Source organism: Silurus aristotelis (assembly GCF_946808225.1).
Source record: "Silurus aristotelis genome assembly, chromosome: 14".
Classification (NCBI taxonomy): Eukaryota; Metazoa; Chordata; class Actinopteri; order Siluriformes; family Siluridae; genus Silurus; species Silurus aristotelis.
The window spans coordinates 8,060,229-8,074,774 of record NC_139587.1 but is presented as its reverse complement, the minus strand read 5'-3'; the positions used below and the strand labels follow the sequence as shown (position 1 = coordinate 8,074,774).

Sequence of the window (14,546 nt, the reverse complement as noted above, 5' to 3'; positions counted from 1 at the left end):
GTTGCTCCTATTAAAATATTTCTTTGCAGAGCACAGTATGTCATCATCTTTGCATTATCATTTATTGTGAGTATGTACAGATTGCTGTAGTTTCAAGACATATGTTAATTAGCAGAGCAAAGCACAATAGGAAAATACAAATAAATGCATGCAAGTGAAGAATGGTAGTGAACCTCTACCATATAGCAGTATTGGTTTCAATGGATCACTGTTGAAAACAAAATGTACCTGGGACCTAGGACCTAAATAAGGACAATGGGCCATGACAGTGACTCTATTGACATGGAGTCATTGTGACATTTTGGAGTCATGGCGATGTTGGTTTCAAATAAGAAACATGAAACTGTAAATTGGACAAGTTTCGCTCCATCGAAAGAGAAGCTTTCAAGGCTTTCTGCTCAATCGCACAAGCATGTGTTGTGTTACATGTGTTTTGGATGCTTTCAGACCTTCAGAGAATAAAGTATTAAGTTCAGTTTTTTTATCCTAAACTAAAAAGGCAGCACCTTCACGTCAAGTCAACCTTTATTTAAAGAGTTCATGTACATACAACAGTAGTTGACCCAAAGTGCTTTATTGAAGGAAATAATTAAGCAAATAAGCAATACCTTCTGTAACTGTAATTGACTTAATTACCAAAGAAATTATTTATGATTATTGTTCTGAAATGTTCTGTGTAGATTATCATAATGGATGTAGAGATCCAAATAAAGCTAAAACAGTAATAGCTGTGTTTATTTATGGCACTAGGCTTAAACATTTAGAGAACTTGCAGTGACAACGATACCTTAAGTTCTTTAAGCATGTCCTTTTAGATATAGTGATTCTTAGGGTCATGATCACTGATGCATTATGAAGGAAGGATAAATTGAAAAAGCCACATTTCATCGTTTTTGAGTCTTTGACACCATCTTATATTAGTTTCTCTTAGTCTTCTTGTGCTTGTACACACACTGACAGAAGAACTTCTCTTTTTATTCATTCGCAGCACAGATTTCAGATATCTACAATGCTTTTTGGAATCCCACAGGCTGAATGGACCAGATACACACTTGCCCAATGAGTGAGACTGCCTCTTCAGTGTGCCTAGGCACTGCTTGTCTTGTGACAAATGTTCATGGGGTTCCCCTCTACAAAAAAACTATGTAATATGACCAAGGTTTTCTGGAATAGCCTTGTGTAACAGGTGTGAATAGGGAGAATGAAGTTATGCTTGATTGGATAGTCAAAAAAATCACAGTTGATGATTAGCTACTAGATATATGATATAGATATATAGATATTAAAGAACATTAGTACATCTGCACACACATCCAAAAGCCTGTGGAGTTGTTTCTCTGTTTACATAAATATTACTTAAGTTGTGAATAATTAGGAAAAGAATACTATTCTTTCTATTCACAAAATTGTGAAAAAAGAGAGGTTTGATTGAATACAGCATTAAGAGTTGTGGTTGGTCAAATAAGCTCCTCTTGTTCACTTTAAGAAACAAATACTAAGGCCACACACACCTTATACTTCTTGTCCATTGTTAAAAGCACTATACAAATAAAAATGGATTGAAATAAATTGTCACAAACCTCCTACTTTGATTGGAAACCTGCCCAGATCATCCCGGATCTCCGATGATAACCTGTGGCACTCTGAAAAAGAGAGGTAGAAACAAAAAAAACAAGACGGGTATGGGAGATTTTAGATATGTGACATGCAAGCACCATCAACTCTTCCATTTCCTGGCACTAGCTGGCCAGTCCTTCAAAGGTTTTCTTGTTCCATGAAGTGGAGGTGATGAAGTGTTTTCTTGCCAGATGAATTGAATCATCCATAAATTGGAAGATCCAATTAAATAGGATGATCCACATGAAAGTTCCAGCAATACAGTATATGGGATGATGAACTGCTCCAGCTCCATTCATTCAACAGACATATCTGATCAAGTTGAGACTCAGAGCTTGGTCCCATTCTTCTATAGTCAGCTCCCAAATAAATCAGCTTTATCCTTAGAGGGTCAATCCAACCCAGGACAGCTCTTTTGACTGCCAGGTGCTCCAGCTGGTTTTGAGGCAGAAGGCTGTGGGCTTCCTAGTAAGCAGAGCTTGGATCCAGATGCCTCACTCACCCAAGGGATATTTACTAGCCAAGGCCATACCCTCAAACATATGGTAGTATATTGTGTAGGCTAGACTTACAATCAAAACCAGATATGAACTATTTCAATATTATTAACAGCTCTCTTTATATGGAGAATGGTTCATAATTTAGTGTCTCAATATTGATAAACATTTTATGAGAAACCCTACAGCAGTGTTTTACATATTTATTTTTTTTATTTTAAGAATTTGTAATTATCGGATTACCCTTAAAGAAGCCTATGGAAACCTATGGACTATCTAAACCATAAGTTTAACTCTAAGATTTACATCTACCTTACATTATTCTAATTATACTAAATAGCATTTAGAGCAAACACATGTTTAATGGGTTGAAAAATTAGTTTCTCTGCAAAACTTGACCTCTTTAACAAATCTCTACATACCGCAAGAGAATTAAAGCCCTGTGTCTGATAGCTTTATCCAATTAATCTGATAAACATCTTCACACTATTATGATTTCTCACATGTATAAAAGGTTACATGTGTAGGATATTTAAGATTTCTTTGTCGAAATAAGAATCAGAAAAGGGCCATTTGACAAACAAAGTGAATGTGTTGCATACATTTGGGAGAGGCGTACAACATTGATAATATTATTGTGTGCTTACTTCAGTGATACTGCTGGCATTATGCATAAACTTTTTTAGTTTGATACAGTAGTGTAATAAGGGATTGATGTTTGTTGTCACATAGAGGCACACATAAATTCAAATGATTATCCCTTATAGCTGTTAGGGGTTTAAACTCTGGTTAAAACAGAGCTGTGACAACTTGTAATGATTATTTGAAATAAGGCTCTTACTTGAGTGAAGTAAAATAAAGAGTGAACAAAACTGTGCAAGAAATTGAGTGCTTATTAAGCTAAGCTAATTCACAAAATGCCTGCTTATCCTTGGATCTCAGCTAATAAGGGGTCTTGGGAGGCACATATTTTTTGGACCAAAATGAGATAAAAATCCCACTGCACTGGCAGATTTGAATGTCACACCCACACACTTCTTGTTGCTAAGAAGCGAAGTGAAAATGAGGGTTAGTAGGTTGCCTGACGGGCCCTTGTTCCACTCATACACAGCCTCTCCCACAGTCCACTTTCGCTTCACTACAGACTCTGCCGCAATCACCCGGCATGTGCATGCACGTAATTAGATAAGCCATGCACACTGCTTCCTAATGCCAAAAATCAGATTAGGCCAAGATGCCGCATTGATTCAAAAAAGAGCTGGTGAATTATTCATCTTCGCTTACACCGCCACACCTAAAGCGTGATCCACAGAAAAAAGCCTACATGTGAAAAATACTCCTACGCTTCAAAGCTCACCATTTCTGCATCTCGCTGCGGCTCTCCCCAAGCAACTGTCATGACAAGAACGTCATTAGTGACCCGAGCTCAGCCTGACCAGCTCTCCAAAATCACTATGCATGCATTGCACTTTGCATGCAGTCACTGCACAGTCTGTTAGACTGATTATTACTGGCAAGAATGTCTGGCGTATATTGACATAGTGCACTTTCCAATTAACCGAGATTGCCACAGAATGCGGATGGGGCACAAGGTTCTGCTGCAAGAATTCATAAAGTCAGTGATGCTGCAGCCTTCATTGACGTCCTGCTCTCTGGCATGTTGCACGGCTGAGGATCAATATGACCTTACCGCGGCCACTTGCTCCTTTGAAACTTAATTACTGATATTCGGCTACAAAGTCATCATAGTCAGTCTGCCGGTATTCATTGGGGATCATTACTAGCCTAATAAAAAGGGTTATTTATGGGCCACACTACTGATATCCAGTCTCAATGGAGAATTACACTTCAGCAATATCAATTTAAAGTCCTGGACTGAGAAGGCAAAAAAAATTAACAACAATAAACTAGAATTGAAAATGTCATCATCTTGGCAGAATTTTGGTGTTTTTTTTTTCCTTTTCTTTTCTTGTTGTGTTGCTGCAAGCGAACAGGTGCCCACATCCTTGAGTAGTGGGAGAAAAACAAGCCCCCAGGCTTGTGAAACACACCAGCATGCCATATTTCCTCAAAGATGAATCATCTTTCCAAAGATGATTGGATGCTTAGTTGGGCTTATGCCTTGATTTAGTTGATTAAACTTCAAATGTGAGCATGAAGGAGGTGGGGACAAGATCTCATCATGCCACGCTGTGGCACTTCACTGCACTTCATACTCTATCCCCTCGTCTTTTCCACTCCACTCGCACCCAGGCGACGTGACAGGAAGGAGAGCTGCGCTTGGTCTGGAATGCCATATGTTAATACAGTTAGTAAATCAATATTGCGGCGGGATAGGGAATTGGAGGCCACCTTGCACCCGAACGCCATCCTTCTCCAGTGTGTATGCGGAAACGGTGACCCCTGGAGGCGAGAAGGTGTTAGCATGTCCATCAAAATCCTCTGCTTGAGGCACTCCCATGTTTTAGAGTCATGATTAATAGGGTCCACGTTCTATCAGCGCACTCACTGTCAATGCACACTGTGCCGTTTCGCCAAAGCAATTAGCCAAGAGCCTGCACCACTGTTGCTTTATCAAAAACAAGCTGCTACCTGAAGAACACCCTCAAACATGCTGATTTATTCATCCATATTTACTCTAAAAGCTTCTGCTCGTTGCTTCTTTTTTTTTTATGCAGGACTGAGGGAGATGCATTGGGCTTTTTTAAGCTTGGCATACTGAATATACTGGAGACATCTTGCACAGATATTGTGTCTGTCAAACCTACTGACAGACGAGTGATAGAAAATGACAATTGGAATTAATAATGCATTATGTTCTTGTATCAGCTCGGCATCTACTGATCTCTGAAGCAGGGCAGAAAATGACAGTCTTAAGTTTGGTTTGTTGAGCAGTTCCTTGCACTACAGGGTGATATTTAGGTCATTCTGTTATGCTGTATGGAGGAAGTTGTAACTTTGAGTAGGAAAATGCCTGACAGTAGAAGTGTCAAATGAAAAATGCTGACACAGAGACAGGAACAGGATTCTGGCTGACTGGAAAAGGAAAACTGTACATCAGACTAAGCACAGAACAAGTACGAGGTGTTTTTTTATTCTCTTGTACTGTTCATTACATAACAATCCATGTCCCATTACCTAAGTGATTAATAATGATAAACTATTGAGTCTATTCAAAAATGGGGAGGAGGGGGTGTTTCACCTTGAAGTGCAGTGTGTGAATTAAGACCTATTAGCATTACAAACTTATATCAACATTTCCGTTCATATAAAAAAAGAATATCTTTTGGGCTAACCTCAGTGTAAATGTTCTTTATATGTTCACTTTACATAAATACTTCTCTGGGTTCTCCAGTTTTATCCCAGAAGCATAACATTTGGTGTGTGTGTGTGTGTGTGTGTGTGTGTGTGTGTGTGTGTGTGTGTGTGTGTGTGTGCGTGCGAGGTGCTCTGCAGTGGTCTGGCATCCCATCCTTGCTTCGCTCTCCCAATGTAGGGATAGGTCCTACTTCGAGGACTAGGAAACATTATATATATATATATACCTTAAAATAAAAAAGACAGCATTATCTCTGGTGGTATAAATGTTTAATCACTCTTTACCTTCAGCTACTTGAGTTTTAATATTATGTCTCCTAGTATTGACCATGTTCTATACAATATAACAGATGTAATATTAAATTCTCAATGTAACCTTTCTTTTAGTACTTCTTTGTACTCCAAGTGAACTATATAAGTATTGTGAGATTTGACTATTCCAGGCACTTGGAGGCACACAATTGTAAAGGATGTCTTTGAATGTAGTGGTATTCAATTTTCCCACATGATTTTGGAAGCCAAAACCTGTTCCAGCATGATAATACTCCTGTGCAAACAAGATTTATGAATATATGGTTTACATGGTTTGAAGTGAAAGCTTTTATATGGCCTGCTATAGAGCTCTGACCCCAACCCCATTGAACAACTTCGGGATGAATTGGGACACTGAATGAACCACAGGGCTCCTCACCCTATATTGGAACCTGACTTTACTAATACCCTTGAGGCTGAATAAGCACAAATCTCCAAAAGAACATATTCCCAAAAGGGTGGAGGGTAAAAGCAATTGGGGACTAAATGTGGAATGAAATGTTCAAAAAGCACATGAATCGAATGGTTAGATGTCTACAATCAAAAGTGTAGTAAAAGATTATACTTAGGACATGCAGAAGTCTAGGTATTACTCCAAAGCAAGAATCCTAAAGATGCAGGGTATGCAGGGGCACATACTGACTACATGCATTAAAACATTTCTAATTTGATATCCCGAAAGCCTTAATACTGTTATTTAAGAGAGGCTTAAAAACCTCCACAATCACTACAAAATTTAATCAACACATTTCATCTTTCCTAGCCAAACAGCAAGGAAGAGCAGCTTGTGTGCTGAATCTGTTCATGGCATTGCTTTCCTCAAGAATATTACCTTGCTCATTTGATTTCCAGTTATTTCTCTTTCATTTCCAAGTTGGAATTTCCTACAGTCTTTCAGGATTGCTTATATACACTGTTGTTGCAGCCTGGCATACATTTTTTAATAACAGAGAAGTGGTAGCTAAGTGGTTAAGGTATTCAACTTTTGCTCCGAAGGTGGTGAGTCCAAATCCCAACTACACCAAGTTGCCAATTCTGGGCCCCTGAGCAAGTCCCTTAACTCTGCTCAGTTGTATGAATGTGATAATTTTAAGTCGCTCTGGTTAATGGCATCTGCCAAATGCCATAAATGTAAATAAAAGTTTACCTGTTTCTTTATTTATTCTACTGTTACATAATTTATTTTGTCACATTTTGTGGAACCCAAAGACATAAACTGTTCATTTGCACATTTTTATGCTGAAGCTTTCTCTACCAAATGAAAAAAATAACTACTTTCTGCAGGCAATATAATACAATTAGGCTGAGAGAGAATAGATTTAAGTGCGATTCTATGACTAGAGCCACACAAAACATTATTGAAATGAAATGCCCTAACCTGCCATTCAGATGACGCTCCAAACAGGATGACTGGGCATCGATACACATGTGAATAAAAACAGAAATAATAGTAAATGCTATGCAACAGAGAAGGTTAGATTAAGCAGAGAAAGAAAGATAAGGGAATATAGATGGATTTTAAGGAATTAAATAAAGGATCAGGAAAAGAGAGGGTAGAGAAGAAGATATCTGTGCCAAGCATTCAGGCAGTCTTAAAAAAAGTTCAAGTTAAACTGGCTAAGACTGGAATGTGAGGAAAAGGCAGAAGATTTCAGCAACATTCATGAACTTTACATGTGATGAATAATTTTTTTGTTTGTCTGTTTTGTGTGCAATGCTGTCATAGTTTTGTTCAAGAATTTTTTTTATATTTTTTTTTATTATTTGTTCATATTAAATGGTTGGTTTATGTTTTGTATGCACAATAAACATCTGGTAATAAACTGAAGGACAAATCAACATAAATGTTCTTACCCATGTATAACCGGAGGCTCAACATCATGACATGCTGGGTCACAATTCCCCATCTACAATGGTTTAAATGGGAATGAACCTAATATAAATCATATGCTATCGCATTTACAATTACCAGATCTCAGTTCAGTTAAACTCTTTAGACAGCCCTCTCCACTACTATCATCAAAACTCTCCCTGAAGGAAAATCATTTAGAAGAATTGTGTTTCGTCTCATTGGTATAGTTCCAGAGACTTGCAGAATCTATGCCAAGGCACAGTAAAGCTGTCAAAATCACTATTTTCAAAGCCAGCAATAACTATGCTCTTCAGGTATTTACATGAGTTCGGATCACCTTTATCTTTTTTACTTACGCGTGGCCTATCTTTAATGCTTCTTTTCAAAAGGTGATCTCAGAAGTTGGTAGAAGATCCACACTTCTACATAAGCCTTACATAAATAAAGTGTATGTTAAGTGTGGCACTGATTTTAGCTGCTGTAAACACAAGAGTCTTTTCAAAATGCTTTGGCCCTGAGGTTTTAAATTCCCTGCAAAGATTTAGAAAAGTGACCTTGAGGTGATGGGGGTCTTTTTTCCTTTCTTTTGTTCATGCCGAACGTTGGGGTTCACATTGGGGTTTCTAAGACCACCAATCTCAACTCAGCAAATTAATCATGAATAATGAATAATTGAATGTTGTAACGTTGAATGTTTGTAGCAATCTTTAGTATTCACCTGATACACACAAAATACGAATCTCAAACAAAGAAGCTGCATCACAAAGCACACTTAACCTCATATTGGCAAGCTGAAAACATTCAGCATACTCTCTTTAGTGCAATGTAGCTCAATTTCCACACCGTTCTCATGGAGTACTGTAAGCACTATCAAGCTAAACTGCAAAACCAAGTTCTAAAGTGCTGCAATTTGGGTACATAGTTGGGGGGGGTGTACTCAGGTGAGCTGTTTACTCTGTGATAAAATGGAAAACAGTCAACGAGAAGGTCCAAAGGTAGAGGAAAAGAGGATGTAGTCAATGAGGTGGAAGAAATGTTGCAAGACACCACATCACAGACAACGTGCAACAATTATCGATTATATCCTCATTTGTGGAAAGCCAGACAAAGCACACAGCCGAACCTAAGCTGTTTCTATAATACTGAGGACAAATAGAGAAGACTATCTGTATCTGCTCTTGTATATTTTTCAATATGTCACTGCATCAGTGAAGCTTGAAACAGAAAATACTTTTAATACAGCATTTGAGAGGCAGCTGGCTGATGGTGTCATGGACATTAAACTGAGACATGATAAATCTGGCACATTTATTCTGTCTTTGAACGGCTGTATTCTTTCTGTAGAAATATTTGCGTAGAATTATTTTCCCCATAAATCCAATTTTGTGGGGTTTTTTTCTTCAGTTCTTTATCTTGCTTTTTTTTTAGTGCCTATTTCATGCTCAGTAGGGCCTAAGCGTTGGGAGGTTGCATTTGATTACAGGGAAAGTTTACAGGTGTTTAAGTCAAATGTTTGCTTTTCTCTGAGAGCAATGCATTTTGATAAATTGGAGATTTAGCGTGTGGTTTTGATAACAGCAATATGATTTTAGAAAATGTGCTTTATCAGGTGTAGTATGCAAGTACTACACAGTAAAGAACAAATCTTTTATTTTATAGTGTTTCAATTTGAAAACTGTACCAAGGGAAAAAAGTGTGCATGACTGCAGAGCATAACCTGTGAACTCAGTGTCATGCTGTATACAGTCATCGGTGACCTTGTAAAAGTGATATCTATAGCGAGATGCAACCCCTTGTGTATTTGAAATTATTGTGTGACCTGCTTATCCAAGTCCATTTATTTACACCATCACTAAACTTAACATAAATCATAGCGACAAATAATGTGTGCTGTTTGTTCATACAGCTAATTGGTCATTTATCGCTTATTGTTCCACTTAGATTATGGAAGATTATAAAATCTTTAAATAAAACCAGTTTCTTCGCTCTATAGTGTTGTGACGGACAATATACAGGATGCAGGATATTTCAATTCAGGACCACCCATGGCAGCCCTTTAATGAAAAAAAAATTTCTTTCACACTTTTTTGATATGTGATTATGTAAGTATTAAATGATTCACAACTGCATTTTAACAAGTTATGCACGAGGCAATATTATGTGAATAATATGCGATAAAAAACACCGCATCTGAAAAGTACCTTGTGAAGAAAAATGAACCATGTAGAAAAAAAGCATGGGTGCCATATGTGATATGGAACATACATTTCAATATTATTATATTGAAATGAATTATGTTTAAAAACCACATAGATGCATTTTTAAATGTGAATTACTTATTACTCTTTACATGTGAATTTGTGTGGTGTTAGTATAAGTGTTAGTCCCAAACTGACGTGATGAAGTATATACTTTTAGTGCTAGTGATGATGTAAAAGATTAACATTTTGCTTCTATGATGCGTTAATTAAAAAATGTATTGAAAGGTTTACCTATAAATGGTCATGTCTAAGTACCATATCGACACATACATGTGGACACCACCCCATTACATTTTTATGTGCTTTGTAAACATCCCGTTCCACATTTATTATTTCTAAATTGCCTTTATAATATCTTCCACTCTTCTGGGATGATGTTTCACTAGATTTTGGAGTGTGCTTGTAGAAATTGTTGTTCATTCAGCCACATAGGTGTAAGTAAAGTCAGGTACTGATCTAGGGTGAGGAGGCCTTGGGTTAAGTCAGCATTTTAGTTCATCCTAAAGGTGTTCTATTCTATGAAACCTTTTCACTTGAATCCATGTAACCTATTTCAAGTCTTGACCTTGACTTGAAGCCTCTTGACCCTTGATGGAGCAGGCTTTGTGTACAGGGGCATTGTCAGGCTGGAACAGGTTTAGGTCTTCTACTTCAAATGAAGGAAAGATTTAACTCTACTGCATCCAAAGACATCCTATACAATTGGGTGCCTACAATATTGAGGTAACGGTTTGGGAAAGAACCACATATGGCTGGAAAAGAGGCTTTTGAAACAAAAGTATGTGGTATGTGGACACCTGACCATTGAACATCTAATTCCCATTTACTGGAAAGCCTTTCCACTGACTTGGATTTGTTCTTATTCATCCACAAATGCATAGTTGGTTGGGTGCTAAAGTCCATCAAGAAGGTCTGGGACAGGTTTGGGGCCATTCTGGAAAATGTACTCCCACTGCACATAAAGACATTTTAGACAGTTGTGTGCTTCCATCTTTGTTGAAACAGTTTGCAAAAGATCCATGAATATGAATATGATGGCCAGATGTCCACAGATTTTGAACCATATTGCACATATAACCAACAGTATAAACCAGCAAAAATGGCAAAAGCAAACAAACCCAAAAGCCTCCTTTTCTTTTTGGTTAAGACGGTGCTGCTTGGCTTATATTAACCTAATAGAGTAAGATTTATGTTTTATGACACAATAACACTTTTTTTCTTACATTTTCACTATTCTGGACTCAATTAATTCTCTGAAGGATTTAATCATTAAAAGAACGTTAATGTTGAATTAAGTGCAGAGAATGAAATACATCCCTCAGTTTTTGCCCTCCATTTGTGCCAACAGCACATAGTACTCATCATTTATTGAGCAACTCAAAGCCTTGCTGTTACTTATTTAAGTCTAAGGTATATTAAAGCATGGCACACAAGTGCAGAAATTAAGAATTACATTTTCGAAGATTACATATATTACATTCAAGACAGACAGCAGAAAATATTAAATCTAATACACCTTGTGTGTGTGTTTGCAGAGACCCAAACAAGCCAGTGCCCCAGGACACCAAGTTCATCCACACAAAAGCCAACCGCTTTGAGGAAGTAGCCTGGTCCAAATACAACCCTCAGGACCAGCTATACCTGCACATCGGGTTAAAGCCACGTGTTCGTGACCACTATCGTGCTACCAAGGTGGCCTTCTGGAAGCATCTGGTGCCGCACCTGTACAACCTGCATGACATGTTTCACTACACGTCAACCACCACACGAGTGCCACCTCCTGAGACCACGCAGAATTCACTAGCCACCAAGCGGCCTAACGGTAAGGCCTGGCCTTTCAACACCAAGCGACCACCTATGTCACCAGCTTACAACAGCGAGAGTGGCACAGAACGGCGGAACAGCGCCGATAACGACGAGACCGGGCCACTGCTTGTCGAAAATGCACGTGACTATTCAACCGAGTTAAGTGTCACCATCGCCGTGGGTGCCTCTCTGCTCTTTCTCAATGTTCTCGCCTTCGCTGCACTTTACTACCGCAAGGACAAGCGCCGCCAGGAGCAACGGCCACAAGGCAGCCCAGCTCGTGCAAACGCCAATGCCAATGTCAACGGGACCAACGTCGAGGATGAGATTGCATCGCTGCAAGTGAATCAGTGCGACGCCACGCCAGCTGGAGAGGCACTGCCGCTCACTGCACTTCCTGACTACGCGCTGACTCTGCGCCGCTCACCCGATGACATCCCTCTCATGACGCCCAACACCATCACCATGATCCCTAACTCGCTAGTGCCGATGCCCAACTTGCACCCGTATAACACCTTCACAGCCGGCTTTGGCACGACCGGTCTGGCCCACTCACACTCCACCACCCGTGTATAGCTTTAAGGAGGGTGCAGAAAAGTATCGGGTTTTGTACGAATATCACAGTTATGGAAGTGAAAACAAAAAGAAAAGATTTCGAATAGACATTTTGTCGCAGGAAGTCGCTTTCTGAATGTCGATTGGATTTGGTTGTGAACTATTCCATGTTCTCTTCCAAAGGGACGAGCAATCCGAGCAGTATTTTTTTCTAATAATCATTTTAAAAGCAGGGGGGACAACATTTTTAAGAAGAACAGGGAAGCTATTGGCGACAATTTTTTTGAATAATTAACAAACATGAAGAAAAGTGCTTTTTATTTCCCGTTCCATTCTTGCGTGGAAAACAGATTTTTGAGAACGATGGCCTCTCAGATGACATCTGCATACTATATGTGTTGCTATATGTTGCTTTTTTTTTTTTTTTCCATCAATGCCTTACACGAGAGCTTGATTTTGAGTTTCATCCTTTTTATCTTTCTGTGGCATGAGCGTGCCTGGATCTTATTTGGACTGAATGATTGGATTCATGAAAAATAAAAAAGACGTATTGGAAATGGGTAGAGAATTGAAGCAATCCAGACCAGCTTTTTTTCAGTTGCATATACTCATACATGGTTTAACTTTTTTTCCCTTTTTCCAATAATAATTTGTCTGAACCCGACTCTGTCATGAGACAAAACTGAAGATACAGACTTTACTGTGATTGTTTTGTTAAGAGAAAATTGCATATTTTATGACAAAATGAACTATCTTCATGATATGCACACTTTCACACCACTGAATGTGTGCGAGTGTGCGTGTGTGCGTGTGTGTGTGTGTGTGTGTGTGTGTGTGTGTGCGGGTGTGTGCGCACATTTACCCTATTTTTGTTGAACATTGTGTCTTTGGGGTGGGACAAGGAGTGCTTCTTTACAATGTTGATGATTTTCCCAAGTAGTATTTGAGCTGCGCCTCTGCAAAAATAGCACTTTTTTTTTTGTTCTTTTAAAAAGAAGTTATATATGTCTAATTTTGCTTAAGAATTACAAAATAAATATATTATTTTACATGTAAAAGAAAAAATAGCTTAATATTCAACTGAACTAACTGACATGATTCCACTGACTTTGTAAGGTTCCTCCCAGCAGGAGATGGTGGCCTGTTTACACTGAATAACATTAGTTCAGTGCAAACCTGTGTTTCTTAAAAAAAAAAAATAATATATATATATATATATATATATATATATATATATATATATATATATATATATATATATATATATATATATATATATATATATATAAATATGGGCATACATACATATATGTATAGGGCTTTTATGAAGATTATACTCCCATTGATCTCGACATATTAACGACCATTAGCACTAGATTAAATCTACAACGATATCCAGAAAAGCAGAGCGACTAGTGTTTTGGACTAGTTCGATTCTCCACACCATAATCCCAGGCCACACCAATTGTCTTTTTAACAGCTCTATATGTATATTTATGTATAAATATATTTAATATTTATTTATGTATACCAGATGTATACATGCTGATTGTGCCATGTGCCAAATTAAATCATAAAACTGGAGAAGACATGTTGCAAAAACATTCTTTCTCATGCAAGCTTCCTCTGATTTTTATTCTACTCAATTTCATTGCATCAGATTGTGTTACTTTTCCTGGTCAAACTGTCAAAACAACCTGTTTATAACCGTCAAATGGTGTTCTCCTTCGCATACCGAACTGAGAGGAAAACATCCTGGCAGCCAAGATCAAAAGAAAAAGAAGGAAGGAAGTCAGGGGTCTGAAGACAGAAATTTGTATTTAAGGCACGTATGTTTGAGTCAGTGGTTTCAACCAATTTAAACTCATTGATAGTCATTTGTGGAGATGTGGGGTGGACATGGTACTATACGGCAAAGCAAATCACTGAAATCAAGCTGAGCATGTTGATCTCGATCAATAAGACGCTGGAGTTTGTATACCTTAATCAACATTCTGCTCTTCATTAAAGTAACTCTTGACTTATACTTTTCTTAAATGCCCTGTACTACAGATTAGAGGTTACATTTTTTAAACTTGGAGCAGGCAGGTTTTTTTTTTTTTTTATCTGTCCAGCAAGTCTCCACTCATCCACTCATCACTATCTCCATTCTGTTTTGCACTGTGCTGTCTGATTGTACCAGACTACTTTTATTTAGTATAAATGTACTGATGTCTACCACAAATAACTCAAATGGTAATATATATATATATATATATATATATATATATATATATATATATATATATATATATATATATATATATATATATATATAAGAGTAAATTA

The 14,546-nt window shown here is 37.9% G+C and overlaps 1 protein-coding gene across 2 annotated transcripts in view; it reads left to right on the top strand.

Annotated features, from left to right (window-relative positions):
- Positions 1–13,283, top strand: part of nlgn3a (neuroligin 3a) — a 157,487-nt gene extending 144,204 nt beyond the window's left edge. For both annotated transcript variants that reach the window (XM_083560273.1, XM_083560274.1), the window contains one exon: positions 11,393–13,283. In XM_083560273.1, the coding sequence (XP_083416399.1) occupies positions 11,393–12,239 (847 nt within the window). In that variant the 3' untranslated portion in view covers positions 12,240–13,283. The remainder of the gene's footprint in view (positions 1–11,392) is intronic.
- Positions 13,284–14,546: the final 1,263 nt, after the last annotated feature.